The following is an 18,199-nucleotide window of genomic DNA, read 5'->3' as shown; positions in this document are numbered from 1 at the left end:
GTATTTAGTATTTTGAACGGCATGAAATCTGGTTAGCTATCGTTTACTGGTCAGTTAAAGTGAGTGGTTATGATCGCTGTTAGCTAGCTGACTTTAAAGTTGTTGGAGATGCACCGCAGGGCTTGGAAACAAGTTAGTAGCGGCTCAGCTGCCTTAATTAACGGGTAAGGACACATTAACCAGGTACTAAAACTATAATGAGCTTATAAAGACGCCTGAGTCATTTCATCGTCGTGTTTTTACAGACATTTTTGGATGTCAGCTAACGTGTGTGTCTGTTGGAGAGTGTTAACATGACGCCACTATCGTGCTGTGTAATGTTAACTTGTTAACATTAGCATCGTTACAGCCAAATATCTGAGTACAGCACAGTTAGCTAACAGGCTCCATGTGTTGTGTTTAATAATGTCTCAGTATGTTAGTATGTCTGAGCTTTGAGCAGCTCAGCTAAAGTAGTTTAAACACACAATATGCAGCCTCATCGTAGCCTGCATAGAATGGATTCAGTGTGTTTGTCTCAGTTGTGGTTTAATGTGTAATTTAAATCACTGCACTGACTCCCTGTGTGTCAAAAGATAGACTTTAAAATCATATTACTTGTGTATAAAACAATAAATTTTCTCAGGATTTAATACATTTGGTTTTCCTTTAAAAAACACGTTTTTTTAAAATCAGATTATAGTAGATGTTACAGTTCAGAGTGATGTGAGACTCCTGAAGTGATATAATGCACATGGTTACAGACTGCTATATCATTCTTTATTATTAAATGATAATCTTGTAAGAAATTCCCTTTTTGCTCGGCGTGTATTTATTCTGATAACATCTTCTTTTTTTCTGTTAGGATCAGAATACACACACACACACACACACACACACACACACACACACACACACACACACACACATATGCATGTAGTCATCATGTTATAGTAAAGTACTTCCTCCTCTCTCTAGGTGAACAGTGGGACTTGTCTTCAGATTCAAGTGGAACAGCTCTGACCTGTATGGTGATCAGACCTGGAGAGGAGAGACACCTGGTCCAACAAGGTCAGTGCAATGGAGGTGCAAACATTAAAGGCAGAAAGTGTGAGATTTGTCAGTTGCTGTTCATTCATACTCTAGGATCAGTAAATGATTCTAGAGAATAGTCGAGTCTCATTCACAGGTCATTGAATGCCGACAGTTTGAGTTGGCAGAAGCCACTACAGTGTCACTGTTGGGACATTCGTCTCTCTCCTTCTTTCTCCGTTTGTCTTTAAAAAAATTAATAAAAATGGCAAAATAAACAAGCGATGTACAAGTAACTTCAATGGGAAATAAAAGAAGGACGTAAAAGTAGTATTTTAAATGGGTTTTACTAAGTGCTATATTGTAGGAAACTGGCCTTGTTTCAGTTCATGTTAAATGGGTTTTGTTAACTGAGAGGAAATATAAACAGTATGTCTGTTGAGAACGCCTTCATTTATTTGATCTCATTTATAAATAATATAAATGATATAATCATATTTTATTTAACATGTATATCTACACTGTTCAGCCACAATATTAAAACAGCTAACAAGTGAAGTGAGCATTGATTATCTTGTAACAATCAAATGTTCTACTGGGAAACTTTGACTTCTGTCATTTCTGTGGAGCCTCTTTGACAAACACCACCCACCCAAACACCGTTTAGACCAACTACACCCCCTTATGGCAAAGAACTCAAGGTGTCAAACTGGCCTTCTCATTCTCCAGATCCCAATCCAGCTGAGCATCTTTGGGATGCGCCAGAGCCAACTTCATGTTGGGGCCCCCATGGATCGTTCTTGGCTCAGACTGCATCCAGTGGAAGCTCAGTTGGATTGAGATCTGGGGAATCTGGAGGCCAGGTTGTAACCTTGAGCTGTTTCCCACGTTCCTCGGGTCGTTTCTGAGCAGTTTTTGCAGCATTGCAGGCGCGTTGTCCTGCTGGGGGGGCACTGCCATCAAGGAGTGCTGCTGCCATGAGGGGGTGTACTCGGTCTGCAGCTGTGCTTGGGTGACTGGTGTTTGTCAAAGAGACAACCACATGAATGCTAGGACTCATGGTTTCACAGCCGAACATGGCATTGGAACACAATGATAAATGTTATTTATTTCTCCTGTCACTGGTTCTAATGTTGTGGCTCTCAGTGTATACACGTTAGATACTTTATGAATTAGTTCAAATAAATGCATTTAGGCACTGTAACCAGACTTAACATTTCCTCTCAGTAAAACAAAACCTGTTTAAAATACTTCTACTTCCTTTGAAGCCTGTGGGTTTTGAGCTGGGAGATACACATTTTAAATGGACAGCTTCATTTATGTAGATTCAACATTAACATTGGCCTTGGCCTATTATTGTCTAGCAGGCCACTAATAAGGATCGTATTCTGATGTGCAACTATGCGATGGTGAAATTTTTGGTTTAGAAGCAGCTCTTGTCATCTCATCCATGGTATAGGTGCAGCAAACTGAGCTACAAACACCAGCAGAATGACCGGAGACATTATAATTTCTGGTGGCCTGTGTAAGGTTTCTCTTGAGTGGTTGTTTGTCTCCTTATGAGTGTATAAACTATTGGTGTTCTTATTCAGAAGAAGTAGAAGTGCAGCGAATTGAGAGCTACAACACCAGCAGAACTGAGCGGAGATGTGTTGTTTTGGAGGGCTCGTGGTATAGAGCATTCTAGGGACAAAAGTTCAGTAACAGCAATCCAGTTGTTAGTGGTCTGCCAGGCACACCTGGTGTTATCATTGTAAGTTACAGGTTAACTTGACCGGACTTCAGCTTTCTTCAATGGCAAATGCCCAAGTGCTGTCCATCAGAGCTGTAAGCTGTGGTTTCCATGAATGGCAGAAGTCAGGCCTTTGATCAGCTGCTGGTATTGGTAATAGCGTATCCTACGAGTCCTTGTGCGTTCCCGTCAACTTACAGACCCCAGTTGTTACATACCTATGGTTGGTAGAAGTGTGCACAAAGTGTGCGTGTTTAGTTTGGGCCCAGTGCCTGGCTAAGGACATGCTCAGGGCCACGGTAGAAGCTAAGCTGACGTAAACAAAGTGGTTCAGGTCACTGCCCACATCTGTCCATGACAAGATGCACTAGCGACAGGAATTCATTTTCTTTGCAACTGTGTGCAACAGCATCCTGCTTGATGACACCATGCAGAGATCATTATAAAGCTGTTACAGGGCCCTCGGCCTCACTGCCCAGCAGGCCACTAATAAGGATCTGATTGTGATGTGGTATAGCTTTTTCGTTTGAAAGCAGTTGTTGTGGTTATGTTCATGGTAGAAGTGCAGTGAACTGATAGCTACAAATAGCTTGAGCGGTTGTTAGTTTGTCTGCGTCCTGACTGTATTGAAGCAGGAGGTATTTTCTTTAACTAAGCAAACTCACAAATATTCTTTCATTCATCAAGGCAGAAACTCCTGTCAAATATTAATGTTCCCAATCTTTGTTTTTAATAAGTATTTTGAGGTTAATGAGTACGAATGAGGGTCAGTTTAATGTCCATGGCTTTCGGCCATTTACTCCCTCTCTCTTTCACAGACAGACCACAAGTGTCACTTAAAATAGTAATCAAGCATTTAACTAATAGTTCAATAAATATGGGTATTATTAAAATAAAGTATTAGTCTAAAATAGACTAAATTAAAGTTTTCAATATTATTGTATTAAATGTATCATTATTTGATGTTGTAATGTGTGATAAAATGAAGAATTATGAATGAAAATATTAATCCATCGATAAATAGTTCAAATTAAAAGCATTTACAGTTTAAAATATTCATTATTATTTATTGCAGAAGATGAATAAATAGCTGGACTCACAAACTGAATTAAGAATACAGATTTTATTATTTGTGATATATATTTATGTAAAGCAGTTGGAATGACCTTGTGTCTGAATGGTGCTACTGTGCATCAGTAAACTTTCCTCAGGTGAGGTTTTATTTGTTATTTGTTGTTATTTGTAGGAACTTACCAGTAGGAACCAGTATTGTATATTTACTTATTCATACAACAAAATATCACAGTGAGTTGTGAAAAACTGAAAGGTAAATATGAGTAGATTACACTGTAAATCGTGGGCTGTGAAGTGCCACCAAAGGTATGATCATTACATTTTGGTTCAGGGGCTACAGGAGTATAACGCAGGATAGTATGAATATAAGTTTTGCAAATGTGGAATTAATCAAATGAACAACATTGATTTAGATGCAGTGATACAGGAATGTTTAGGGTCTGGCAATTTTTTGTCTTGCCTTGGTTAGTTGATAATACAGCTGTGGACAGACACCACCTGAGGGAACAAGAGGCAGGTGCTAAACTGTCAGTATCATCATAAACCCCACGAGTGACTGTGTTTACTAACAACTATTTACAATGTCAGGTAGGATGTCCAAGACCATTATATAGACCATTATATATTACATCAAAGCGTACAGTAGAGTCTACATCACATTAGTGTTACATGCTCCCCCTCTGCTGGCCAGGACGCTCAGCTGTGGCTGATGCTTGGCCTCCTGCCTTTCCAGGTGAGAGCGGTCTGGCTGAATATTAACCAATAGGAAACCAAAATGCAAGACCAATAGGACGGGGCAGGACACAAGTTGTTGGCACTCTCTCTGTTCCACCTTCCATCCAGAGACACAGTCAGTCAGCCTGCAGGCTGGCTGTGGTATTATGTGTATTATATGTTCATCTGATGGGTTCAGTAGTCTAGTTTTTGTGGCCTTTTTCAGTTAGGATTAGTTGTTTCTTTGTGTTAGGGTAGAGGGTCAGTCCCCGGCTCTAACGGCCCTGGTGGGTTTGTCCTGGAGGATGCCCTTCTTTTGTTTATTTTGGTCAGTCCATCAGTTACTTATTCAGTTTGTTTATTTAATGAATTAATCTTTTTTCAAAAGTCAACCCTGCTGGAAAAACTAGCATAGACCAGCACCAAAATCTGCACCAAAACCCAACATATGCTGGTCTTGGTGGTGACCAGTCACTAGCAAGACCAGCATATGTTGGATTTTGGTGCTAGTCTATTCTGCTTTTTCCAGCAGGGAACTTTACTTGGCTATTTGTGTTTCTTCCTGTAAGGGGTTGAACATTAGTCAGTTTTATTCACGGCAAAAGTTGTCTTACAGCACTTTTTTGGAGCAGGTCTAGACCCTGTTCTTTAATATATTTTTTTTAGGGACAAAAACATGTTGCAACAGCTGTGAGAAAAAATGACCTTTTCCAGCCTGTTTAAATTGTCATTTCAGCCATTATTGTTTCTGAAAACTGAGCTCTCCTTTCAGTGTAAATATGGTTCCATGAAACTAGACACTTGTGGTATGTGTGGAGATTTATTGTTTAATTCAGTGCAACAACTAATGCCCCATCTCTCAGCCCCCACCTGAAACACGTCCAGTTGCCAACAATACAGCACTTAAAGTCTGCATATTGGTCAACTAAATATAGTGATTTCAAAAAATGCATCATACAGAAACACAATTTGTGTTTTAAAGGCTTTTGTCTTTAGATCGATAGACTCGTGCTGTCTGATGTTCTGTCAGCAGGAGGCGCTCTTGTTCCTTTCTTTACAGTCTCCAGTTGTGTCTGACTGGGCAGCAGCAGTTTTCTTTGGACAGCAGCAGAAGCAGCTTTAAGATACAGAGAGACACAGAGAGAGATGAAAGAGAGAGATGGACAGTTGAAATGTACATAATCACAAACAAAGAGATAAAGCTGTCATACAGTTCACTCTACAAGGTGTTTGCCTCTTTGCTGTACAGATTTCTGATCAAAACTATTTGTTTATCAGTGAAAATGCAGCTCCAGACCTGCTCTTGATGCAGTAATAGTAGAAATAAAGTCACAAGATTTCGTTGCCTCAGTTTGTCGTCTCACACTTGGAAGACTTTTACTTCCTTTGTGTTCATCAGCACAGTCACACACACAGTGACTTACCTTCTGATGGGTCTAGCCTGGCTGATAAGGTCAGGAAGTTTGCTGTTTCTGGTGTCTGGCAGCAACAAGCCCGCAGCAGCAGCCATGAGGCAGACTGTACCAAAAATAATGTACGGCAGGACCCTGCTGTAAACACCTGCAAACAGAATGAAGGCCACTTTACTGACAACAGTCACTGATCTGTTCATTTCCATGGGTCCATCACCTTTATTACGTCAGTTAGGTCAACCTATTTACTGAGGCTTATTACAGGGATCTTAATGCAAAATATTATCAAAGACACTTGCCCATGTAGATCACATAGGGAGACACGATGGAGCCTAAGAATGCAGCTGTGGCGGTGATCCCTAAGCCCATGTTCCTGACCACAGTGGGCATCAGCTCAGTGAAGAACACAAACAGGAAGATGTAAGCACCAGTTGAGCCCATTCTTCCCACCAAGGCGAACACCTGGAGCATGACAAGCATGTCTGAGAAAAACAAATGTGATTGTTAAACAAGACGTGGACAATTGTACAAAATCACTGTGTCTTCTTCTCCTTTCAGATATTCCTGATTCAGTCAGTGTTGTACTGATTCAGACCTTCAGGAACCAACTGGATCAGCAAGAGCATGATGCCACAGAGGATCAACATGCAGAAGAGGAGAGTGGGTCGAGGTGCACGGTTGACCAGCAGTCCAGTGGCTACATAAACTGCAATGTCAATGGCTGCTGAGATGAAGCAGTTGAGGTAGACGTTTCCATTCAGCTTACTGGTGTTGAGAGAGAGACCATAATAGACCATGGAGGCGGACATCCTGCAGAAATACAGAATCAAAACTGCATGAAGACACTGTGCTGAAATAATATTTTATCTTGATTTTGAACAGCAGACAACAAATAAATCAAAGGTTAACTTTGGTATCTGTAACCTGGACACTGTTTTAATTGTTTGTGTCTAATTGACTAATAGGGACAACATTTTTTGAAACTGGTCCACTTTTGAGCAAGACTGCTGCAGCCAGCAGCTGTGACATGAGCTGCAACTTCTGCAATGTAATTCCTGCAAGAAATATTGTACCATCAAAGTAAGAGACTAAAAGTTCTTCATTTGGCCACTGACTGTCATGGTTTGAGTTATTTCCTGTTTTATCCTGAAGTTCTCTCCTGATGTGTCAGGCTTTGATTTTCCCCTTCTACCTTTGTCCATTTTCCACCTTTCTCCCTTTCACCAGGGTTTTACAGGATATTCAGGAAATCTACCAACAGAGAAAATGAATACATTACCATAAGAAAACACCTAGAATTGTAATATTCCTCATGTTGGGGGTGCGTACCAGGTCCAGATAAGTGTGTGTCCTCTCCTCTTCACCTTTATCTTTCTGTTTTAGACACATGAGAAGAAACAGAGCATTCATACCTGGTTGTCACAGTTTGGGCCATATTTTATACTGTAGCTCAGCAGCTTCCAAAGCGTGAGGAGTGAACATGGAATAAATACCATTAGCTCCAAGCACTGGCCAGCCCTGAATATCACCTCAGGCACGGGGACTCTGTTCCTTTTGGCAGCATTACGTATGACAAGTTCAGCCTCCTCAACCCGACCTTTCTGCAAAAACCAACGTGGAGACTCAGGAATGACCCTGAGCAGAAAGAAAGAGACAGAAGTTCATTTAAATTGAAAAATGTGGATTTTACAACACAGGTGTTGAACCACATTAAATGTTGATGTTAGAAAGCCATTTGAAAATGGTTAAAAGCTTCAAGGGGATATATTTGCATCTGTTAATACATGTATGTAATAATTCCATAAAATCAAAAAATATAAACTTTGCAGAGAACATGCACGAAGTGTCAGGACTGAGATCAGTGTCTGATTTAAAGAGAAGCACAAACAGGGGGAAGACATACAGACCAGTTTATGATCCATGAGTACATAAAGACAGACACTCATTTACACTGAGAGCTGGTCTGAACCAGCCCAGTCTGGTTGTCTTGGTACAGACACACAGGTACATTCTTATTATCATCCAGTTCTGCAATGACCTGCGGTCAACTTACATATCTGCATCTGCAGTTGAGTGAAGAACTGACCTTTGTAGAAATTCTTCATCACCTTTGAATGGATTATGACTCAACTTTGGTTTTGACAAACTGATTTCATGTGTTTTCAAAAATGTTTGCGACAGCAGAATTGTGTTCGTTGACTTCAGCTCAGCACTCAGTGCTGTCAAACCCATGAAGGTGACTGGAACACGGCCCACTCTGGGCTTCAGTACCACACTTTGTCTTTCTTTCACTCTAAAACCAAATACACATGCTCGCCAGATCAAGATCTTCATGACAGGAGTTGGTGGTTCTCATTCTGTCAACAGGGGCTGCCAGAACAATAAATAACAGTTCCTTGAAGAAGCTTTAAATAGAAGAGGGTTCTGCATAAAGTGACTGTGATATGTGACATGGACCACTGATCAATAGCTCTTATCAGCTGATGACTTACCACCACATTGGAATATATATCAATCCAGGGATGGCAGAAGCTACCAGCAGTATCCGCCAGCTTCGTATGAAGAAGGCAAAGAGCGGCAACAAGGCGTAGCCAATGCCGCAACATACACCTTGGGCTAGCAGACTGAATTTTATCCTGGCAGACGGGCCCAACATCTCAGACCCTGATGAAGAAGAGGAACACAAGCACACCTTTAAGATGAGGGAGAACATGAACATATAGATAAAACTGTCTGCAGACATATTGAATTCACTGGTTCAGGAAGATGCTGGAATTGAGATAGAGGTAGGGACTCTTTTGAGACCGATAGAAGTGCATGTGCTGCCTGTCTCACCCAGTATGAGTGATGTGCCATAGTTGGAGACATGGCCAAGTCCTTTTAGACAGTTGAGGACACAGAACATGACCCAACTGACGGAGGCGGCCTGGATTAAGGCAGTGACTGACTGTAAGACCATGGTGAAAAAAAACACCGGCTTTCTGCCAAACCTGCAAGGTGATGCACAGAAACATGAAGTTAACAGACCACCGGTGATCTTTAAGTACCTGTCCTCACACTGATAACATTTGGCTTCTATCATGTGATCAGTCAGTTCTTCTCTTCTTTGTCTTTCTGTCAATCCTGCAGAGGGCGCTGTAACAGAACATTAGCATGTAGATGTGTTCAGGGCAGGACTCGAGCAAGTATAAGCCAATAACAGCAACTTATTATTTTAAGGCAGAATCGAGATTTTAATATATTTTGGCGTCTTTCAGGTTAAAGCTGCAGTCTGGAGTTTTGAGATTAAACTGGATTTAGCCCGAAAATTTGAATGATACACCTCCCAGGTCCCTCCTCCTTTCCCTCTGCTGTGCTGCAGTCCTGCCTTCAAAGCCCCTCCCCTTGTATCCATGGTAATAGAGGATGCCAGATAACCAAGATGTCGCATTCAAAATAACAACAACGACATAAGCATCCCGATTGTTCTATTTCTGATCAATACCACTAAATTACAATGACTAGTGCCTCGTGCCGAGTCACTGTAGATATCCCGAGAAATAAACAACATTCCTCACATTGCGGAAGACGGAGTTACCAGCTAATCATCAAGGTAATCTTCATCACCATGCTGCCTTTCTGAACCATGAGTAACATTATTTCTCTAATGGCATTGAACCAATTCAGAGAGTACTGAACACAAACTAACATTAGAACTGCCTGGTCACTTGAAAGACACTTTTGCTAACCAGTAGCCATAAAAAAGCTAAACACTGGAGTTAGCATACAAGCTAACAAGGTAGATTTAGCAGCAAGCTACGTAGCTCGACTGCAACATCACACGGCGATATCTGCTATTAAGCGTATTACTGTAACCGCCGCCACCTTAGCCTTGTGGTTAAACATAGAATGAAACATATATCAAGCAGCGGTACTTGTCCTGCAGAAAAGTCCTTACAAATCCCACCACCCCCCCCACCCCACCTCTGAAATGACGCTACAATATTTATCCTAGTTTTCTCTCTGACACGGGCAATGGTTGGGCAGTTTCAACTCTGTTGTTGTCTGTTCTCTGTCAATGTTTACAGTTTGGGCTCAAGCTTGAACCTATCTGACCAGGTAAGAGCAGGTACAGACACGCACTTGGCTCTGATTGGTTGTATTGAGCCAGGAGCTGTGGATTATTGCAAATCAAATTACAACCACTGGGTGGACCACAGACAGTGGATTTTTACACAGCTGACCTGTATCTTACTCTACTGTCAGATCATAATGACAATATTAGCAACCCGAAAATAGCTACAGACTACAACTTTAAAGGTGCTATTTGTAAGTTGTTGTTGTGTCAAGCTGGTGGCACCAAGAGAGTTTTTGGTAGTTCTAAGTTCGATAGATATGCCTACTTAATGTCATGCATGTCGGTCAAAATAGCAGCAGGGGCTGCAGTGAAAAGTACGGAATGTAATTTCCTGTTGCCAGTAGGTGGGGCTATTACATCCTCCACCACTGCTTACCTGTCTGAGATCGGACCGCTTATGAAGGATCCAATCAAGACTCCTACAAAGAATAAGGAGGTGGAAAAAGGGACCTTCCATGCATGTTCACACACCAGATCCCACTGTCAGTAACCGGAGAGAAGACGTCATTCAGGTGACAGCAGGACAACTTCCACAGAAATCTGACATTAGAGTGAAATCTAAATGAAACTAAAGTCACAGAAGGGAGAGTTTCACCTCTGACACAACAGTGGAACTGTATATCTCAGTGCTGAACACCCATCCATCCACACATTGCTCTGTGTCATTGCCGAGTCCAGCTGTCTCCGTCCAGCTTCCGTTCAGTTTGTATCGGGAACAGCTGTCAGGTCCGATCCAGCTGCGCTGCTCCACATCTGTGCCGTTGTGCGTGGAGCTGATGGACTCTTTGCAGTGATACTCTGGTGTATCCGAAACGAAAACCACAATCACTGCCATATATCCAGTTGGAATTGCAGCTAAACTGAGCAGAACAATTATCAGAATTTGAAAATGTCCATAGTCGCCCAGAAAAGACGTAAGTTCATCGAAGTCTTTCACTTTAGGATCCGACATGATGACTGACTGCTGGTGCGCAAAGTGGATCCACACCAGGAGGCTGTGTTGGTTGAGCTGGTGATTTAAATCCTGTTTAACGGAATGTCAAAACTTTTCCTGATACACAACTATAAGGGCGTTGTTTGGTGAATAGCCAGCATTTGTCACAAGACGCTTCATTCAACAGCCAAATAATTCTCTCACATTCACAGGGCCTAATGTTTGCATGTAATGTGCAACTTCCGCTCGCATTCCAGGACCCTGTATAGAAAGCAGTCTGAATACATACAAGAATACATTGAATTACACATAATCCTACAGTAGTGCTCCATCACCACTCACTCATTCTGGAGTTACTTCTTAAACAAACCAGAAGAATAAATAAAGTGTTAGATATAACCAACTGTGGATGTCAGCTGAATGTGCTGCTGCTGGATGTTACTTGACCTGCAGCTGTAGTATACACACATACAGCACATACACACTGGTACAACACCATGTCAAGTCCTTTGTGTCACTTGACTGCATAGAAAGTATCACTGATTTAACTAAGAGCTACTTTTAATTACTGACAAGGTGCAACTGTAACATTCAACAATATTACTACGACTAGTACAGCTGTTGCCTCCAAGCCGTAGTGGCGTGGAAGTATAAAGTAGCAGAACAAGGAAAAACTCAACCTGAACTTCCTCAATATTGTACTTAAGTGTATAGCACTTAAGTAAATAAAATGAGTTCCATTCTGTCACTCAAAGTAATTACCCAAGCTGTTTGGTAACTGCTGGGAGACACCCTGTCAGTGTGACCGGTTTGAACTGGTTCAATCCTGCGTCAGTGCAGGTGCCCTCAGGTAAAATGGTGTTTGGTTGATTTTATCTACCAGGATGTAACTCATTTGTGCATCAGCTATTGTGTTTCAAAATGTCCATGGAGTGCAGCGTCTTTAGTTTGTGTTGGTTAATAATCTATTAACACAGTCACATTTTATAGACCTTTTGGGGTCTCACCTCCCCATATGGAACAAAATAAGTCTGTTGAGTTTAAGGATATGATCAGGGATGTGGTTGGAGTTAGGTGTGTTGTCATTATGGATAATGTTGGATAGAATATCCACTGACAGTACTGAGAATCATCCTTAAAGAACCCATTCCAGCGCCAGTGTGCACAACCAACCACAAGATGGTGCAACACAACACAAAGTAGTCGGCGATGTGCTGTTGTGAAAGGCACAACAGTACGGTTACTGTATGGAAAGATAAAGATGATGTTTTATATTCAAAGGTTGTGATGAACGCTGTAGTGGAATAAGTGCTCAGAAACTTTATTTATAAAATCAATACCACAATGTAAAGATACTGTTACAAGTAAACAAACTGCATTCAAAATGACACAAATGTGAAGCTAAAAAATATATAGAATCAAATACAGTATCAAATATTTGAGTGTCAACACTGAAAGTAATCATTCTGAAAAAAGAAAACAGGCCCCTGTGGCTGATATACTGATTTATACAACATTGTTGTAATGCTAAAACTAATGCACAGAGACCGAAGAAGTACTAGAAACATTTACTTGAGAAAAAATAGCTCCAATAGAATATAGAAATTCTCCAGTAAAAAATCTGCTTTAAAAATTGTACAAAAAAGTAAAATTACAGAAGGATGAGCAACACAATGTACTGACAGTATAAATCTTAAAAATACTCATCATACAGAGTGTTATACTATTCTTTATAATTGTTGATGTATTGATATGTAATCGATAATCAGTACTTTGACGTTGATGTTGCTCAAGGTGAAGCTAATTCGAATTGCTTCCTGTAGCTTCTTTTTTATAACAATGCATCATATTTTATGAACTGATCGTGCAGTTTTTGTATGTGCAATCAAATTTAAAAGGGAGGCTGTAAAATAAATTATGAAAGCACAATAATTAAGTGAAATACAAATTAGCATGAAATGGAAATAGAAATTAAAAATCATACTTAAGTACAGCACTTGAGTAAATGCAATTAAATGCATTGCATCACTGGGTAATTGTGTTTTATTTATGCGACATATGAAAAGTCCGTTGATCATGTGAACTTTAGAGTGCAGCTTCTTGATATCCTGTTTTTATCATTTCTTCACACTTTCCTGAAAACATTTGTTTATGTTATTAAATTATATCTTCGCAAGATAACTGTATAATCTTAGGCTTTAAAAACATGTGTCTTCAGTGAGATCATTTTCACACCTGAATGGAAATCTTGTGACTCTCGAATCAAGAGGACTATTTAACATATTGATACTTTTTAAAAAATGTTTGTTTTTTCATGAATGGAGTCACTTCATTTGCTTGAGGCCGTGCAGTTTGCATGAAACCACACTGGGACAGCTGCTGGATCTGGTCGGACGTGATGCCACAGTGCTGCCTGGAGAAAAAAAAAAGTCCAGCTGAACCAAGTCGAGTGACGGCACGCCATCGCTCACAGGCAGAGTGACCGCTCTCCCCTCATGAACGCCACACCTAGCCTTTCTTTGGCCAGTGCCGTTACCGTGGCAACGCCTCTGTGGCCAGCAGCGCAGCAGTGCCCTCTGACCCCCAGGAGAGTTGACCTTTGGCCTGAGGGTCATCAAGCGGGGTCAGGGGGTCATCTCTTGCTGGAAGACAGTAAAAGCACTTCACTGATTGGCTATCATTTGCCCTTTCCATACCCTCATCTATGTAATTGGCATATTGACCAACTGGCCCTTTGTACATTGTTAGCAGCACCTTATCCAGTTTACATAGTGTCGGAGGCTGGTGTATGAGATGTTTATACACCTTTTTGTAAAGGTGTGTTTGTGTGTATGAAGCAGTCATGGGTGTGTATTTATGGAGGGGGGCAGGGGACAAATCTCTCTTAATGTTTAGGACGTGCAAGAAGAACATCAAAGTAGAAGAGGACTTTTATTTTGATGATCCACTGGATCGCAGCTCTCGGGTGCAACGATGCCCCTGGTAAAGTAGCTGGCGGCAGAAGTATGACCATTTTACATTTATTCACATTTTTTCGCAGTCTTTTCTGTAACATGAACAAGGACATTTCCATCATACATTGATGCCAAAAAGGCACAAAATTGGTGCATAAACATCCACCTGAATGCAGGTAATTGCAGTGTGCGATGCTCAAAATAACACCACCTCTGACCCCTTTATCATCCACGGAATAAATTCCCATTTTCTCCATCTTGCTGCCTCTGAGTCATAGAGGAAGGAAGTTAACTGATAAAGGACCTCCGAGATTCAACTTTGGTTGAAATCGGCTGGGCAGCCACAGACAGCTAGCCAAGTGAGCCGCTGTAGGGTGGATGATAGGGAGAACCCTCCGTCCGTTTGCTCCCCTCCCTCCTGATGATCTATGCCTCCCAGGCCCATCACTTGTCAATATCTCTACATTAATTTGAGAGACTGCATGGCAGCGGGGACACACTGGGGGTGGGGGAGGAGCTCTCTGAGCAGGTAGAGGGAAGGCATCGGTGGGGGAGCAGTGGCACATGGGAGACAAGGACATAGGAAGGAGAGAGCCATGCAGTTGGAGGAGGAGAAACGAGAGGAAAACGAGGACATGAAAGCAGAATAAGGAATGGCAGAGCTGAGTGTGGGACAGAGGGAGGACTGGACAAAGAGGCGTGTGTTTTGGCCATTAGGCACTCCTCTACATGGCTTCCCTCAAATATAAAAAAAACCCCTCTCCATTCGTCCAAATGAGCTCTGAAGTCAGCAGATCTGTAATGATAATGGCTGTTTGAGAGCCAAGCCCCAATGCAAGACAAATCCATCATTCTCCACCTTCAAATCTCCGATGCCTCTGCAAAGAGAAGTCGGAGCGCCGCCGTGATTCACTGCAGGAAAAGTGCCGAGTTTTTGTTTTGATGCAGACACATCACACACAGCGGCACCCAGTCCCTTAACCCCGCCTGCTGTAGTGAAAGGCTTCCTGTGTATGTGAGCTGACAATAAAAATGATGGCTTGTTCAATAACCGTCCTCTTCTCTATTACCCAGACATCCGTCCTTTGGGGTCCGAGGTATTTTCCAGGACCAGGTGACCCTTCACCTCTCAGAGCTAAACCCTGACCCCCACCCTGTGCGGTCCGGATTAAAGTGGGGAGCGACCAACCTGGTGACACATAACAAAGACACCTGCATCGATGTTATTATAGTTAACTTGGGGCTCGGGCAATATAGCTATAGCATATCGTCATCGTGATATATAGCTTTACATTTTGGATATAGTTATATTGTGATCTGGCATACGTGTTGTCTTTTCTTGTTTTTAAAGGCTGCATTTCAGTAAAGTCTCCGAACTGACCAGACTGCTCTACCCAACTGTTACATCCACTTCACTAATAGACGTTTAGCAAAAATCTCACCGCGTTGATATTGTGTGAAAGCACCAATGGACATATTTACAATACTGTTGCAATATCCGGGTGTTTGGTCAAAATGATGGTGACATTTGATTTTGCCACACAGCCCAATATAATGAAGCGCTTTTGAGGTGACGTCTCGCACTAGCAATAAAAAAAGAAAACGCTTGAAGAAAAGGAAGAGGCAAATAGAGCTCAAATAAGCTTAATAAAAGAAAACAGTTGAAAATAGAGAGGGGTTTGCTAAGTGCACAACGGAGAGGAAGTTAGCTAGAACGTCAACAACGCTTACAGCAGCTTTAACGAAAACGGCACGTCACCGTTAGCAACATGGCTCCCACCAGCAGCCCGGCTAAATGCCCAGAGCATAAAACAACCGTATTAATCAAAATCTGACCTAAAAAACTGTGACATCAGTGCTCTTAAACACCATGTTATATTAACAAGTAGGCAGGCTTTGTTATTTACTGGTCTAGTAGAAGGATTGCCGGTTTTGAACGTCTCATGTCCAGGTGGTAAGGCTGAACACGTATCAGTATGGGAACATATTCTGACACAACACCGCAGTGCTCTCCATCCATTTACCTCGGTTTCTGTCCCTCCTCCGCCTTCCTTGCCGCCTCCATCGGCAGACTTCTTTTTCTTTTGCAGTGCAGAGTTTCCACAGTTATTCCAGTCGCTCCACCGTTACCTGGGGGACAGTGACCGGGGAAAACGATGCCTCTTCCTGTTTTGGCTGCACGCTTCCTTTGGTGCCTCGGCAAATAAGTTTCCTCCTGACAGTTTAACTATGATAAATATGGAAACTAGACTTTAGTGCCTATTCATAAAGCAACTTAAATAAAATGAAAATATCCAGGAAGATGTCTTTAATTTCAGTCGTTGTCAATTTGGTCAAACGTGTCGAGCATGCGGAGGCATCAGTGCACATGTGTGTTGACACCTTCATGACTGTGCCTTCACACAGTGTTGTGTCCGTGTTGTAATTCTTAGTCTGGACTTAAATTTGAAACAATGCTCCCGACAGATATCCTCATTATTAACATTCTTAAACAATAAAAACTCAGCTTAAACAAGACAAATCAGCTCTGAATTGAAAACAATAATTGCAAATGAAATAAAAAGCAAAAAAAAAAAAAAAAAACCCTAACTAACAAAAAAACACAGAACTTTAATAACAGAGTTAGACAAAAAGAGTTTTATCTCAGTGTTCATTTCTCAGGCCTGAGGGTCCGCACTGCTAATAGTCATGTTTGTCATCATCTCATTATTTCCACAAGATCTTACATCATTTTGCTGCTTAACGCTCCAAACACACAATATTGGATGTTGGATGCTGAAAACATTTGTCTTCCTGCAGCTGCAAAAAAACAACAAAAAAACAAACCAATTCCCAGAAAAGTAGGCTTTCTGTTTCTTTTCCTTGCTTTCTGTCTGCGTTTAAGTGTGTCACCTGTTTCTAATAGACTTATTGCAGAACATTTTAAAAGGCTGCGGGGCCGAGTATCGAGTGAGAGCTGCTCCAGTGAATGTTTCAGCCTGGAGGAATTCTGTGAAGTAATGGTCTGCTAAGTAACTTCACTGCATTGAGCTCAATAGTTCCTCCACACTGCTCACAGAAAGGATTTCTTTTTTTTCGGTTGCGTACTTACCGTGCTTAATTTGAGAGGGAGAAAAAAATATTACAGGTGTGTTTGTGTGTGTGTGTGTGTGTGTGTGTGCAGCAGGGAAGGATTTCCATATTTTCCAGCTCTCCTGCAATCTAATGGGTTATTTGTCATCTGCAGAGTAAAGGATTTTTAAAAGTCAAGCCAGGACCGACTCCCTCCCTATCCTTTCTCTCGCCCTCCCTCTCTTTCCCACTACCCCCCTGACACTCGCAATGGGAGATCGATAGGTTATTGATCAACTCTCTCTATCGCCAACCCACCAGACTAATCACCTTAACACCAGCCCAACTCTCTCCTCTTCTCTCTCCTTTCCTTCCCTCTCCTCCTCCTCCTCCTCTTCTTCATCTTCCTCCTCTCCTTCATCTTCCTCCTCCTCTCCTTCCTTGTTGTTCATGCTCTGTTCCACATCCATTCGCAGAGTAAACGGCGTCTTTCTTGTGCGTTTGGAGCTGGAAAGAAAGCCTGATGAGTGTTTTCCCCTCTGAGGTGAACACACACACACACACACACACACACACACACACACACACACACGCTCTTTAAATGGACATTAAACGCTCATCCCTGTATCTCCTTTTCGGATCTGGAACAGAATCGGCTGTGCTTTAGATAAAACGAGAAAATGTACAGTTGTGGCCGCCACTCTTCATCCATCTCTCATTTCTCCCTCTCCCTCCCTCTCTCTCTCTCTCTCTCTCTCTCTCTCTCTCTCCCTCTGTCTTTGTTCGAGGGCAAAATCGATGGAGTGTATGAAACCAGCATATTTCTCTGCCTCCTGCTGTAGGAGACCTGAGGGAAACAAGACATGGAGAGGCTGGTTTAAAATAAATCTGTACATTTTTTTTTACTTGTCTTTTATTTTAAAAAAATGTGTATTTTTGGTGGTTGTAGTCAATTTCTAAAGTATTTGAAGCTTTAAACACAGAACCTTTTGTACAAAAACAAAAAGAAAATGAGAAATCGTAGATATTTTAATGCAGAAGTAAGAAGATGACCTGATTTCCTCTCTGGGATTGATCTATCTATCCATCTATCTATCTATCCATCTATCTATCTATCTATCTATCTATCTATCTTACATGTAACCCTTACGTTTAAAGGTGACAAAAATCGTAATTGATAAATTTTTTAATGGCTAAACA

General features: G+C 41.6%; 1 protein-coding gene across 1 annotated transcript; it reads right to left on the bottom strand.

The window, feature by feature from the left end:
- Positions 1 to 5,386: 5,386 nt before the first annotated feature.
- Positions 5,387 to 8,930, bottom strand: LOC115572979 (solute carrier family 22 member 21-like). Its single transcript, XM_030403527.1, has 8 exons — positions 8,779 to 8,930; positions 8,436 to 8,607; positions 7,437 to 7,578; positions 7,223 to 7,317; positions 6,539 to 6,753; positions 6,243 to 6,425; positions 5,956 to 6,091; positions 5,387 to 5,648 (listed from the first exon to the last, which is right to left on the bottom strand). Exons 1-8 carry the CDS (start codon positions 8,900 to 8,902, stop codon positions 5,558 to 5,560), a joined length of 1,158 nt encoding a protein of 385 aa, XP_030259387.1. The 5' UTR covers positions 8,903 to 8,930; the 3' UTR covers positions 5,387 to 5,557.
- Positions 8,931 to 18,199: the final 9,269 nt, after the last annotated feature.

This window comes from Sparus aurata, chromosome 21 (assembly GCF_900880675.1).
Source record: "Sparus aurata chromosome 21, fSpaAur1.1, whole genome shotgun sequence".
Classification (NCBI taxonomy): Eukaryota; Metazoa; Chordata; class Actinopteri; order Spariformes; family Sparidae; genus Sparus; species Sparus aurata.
This window is presented reverse-complemented; position numbering and strand designations above follow the sequence as displayed.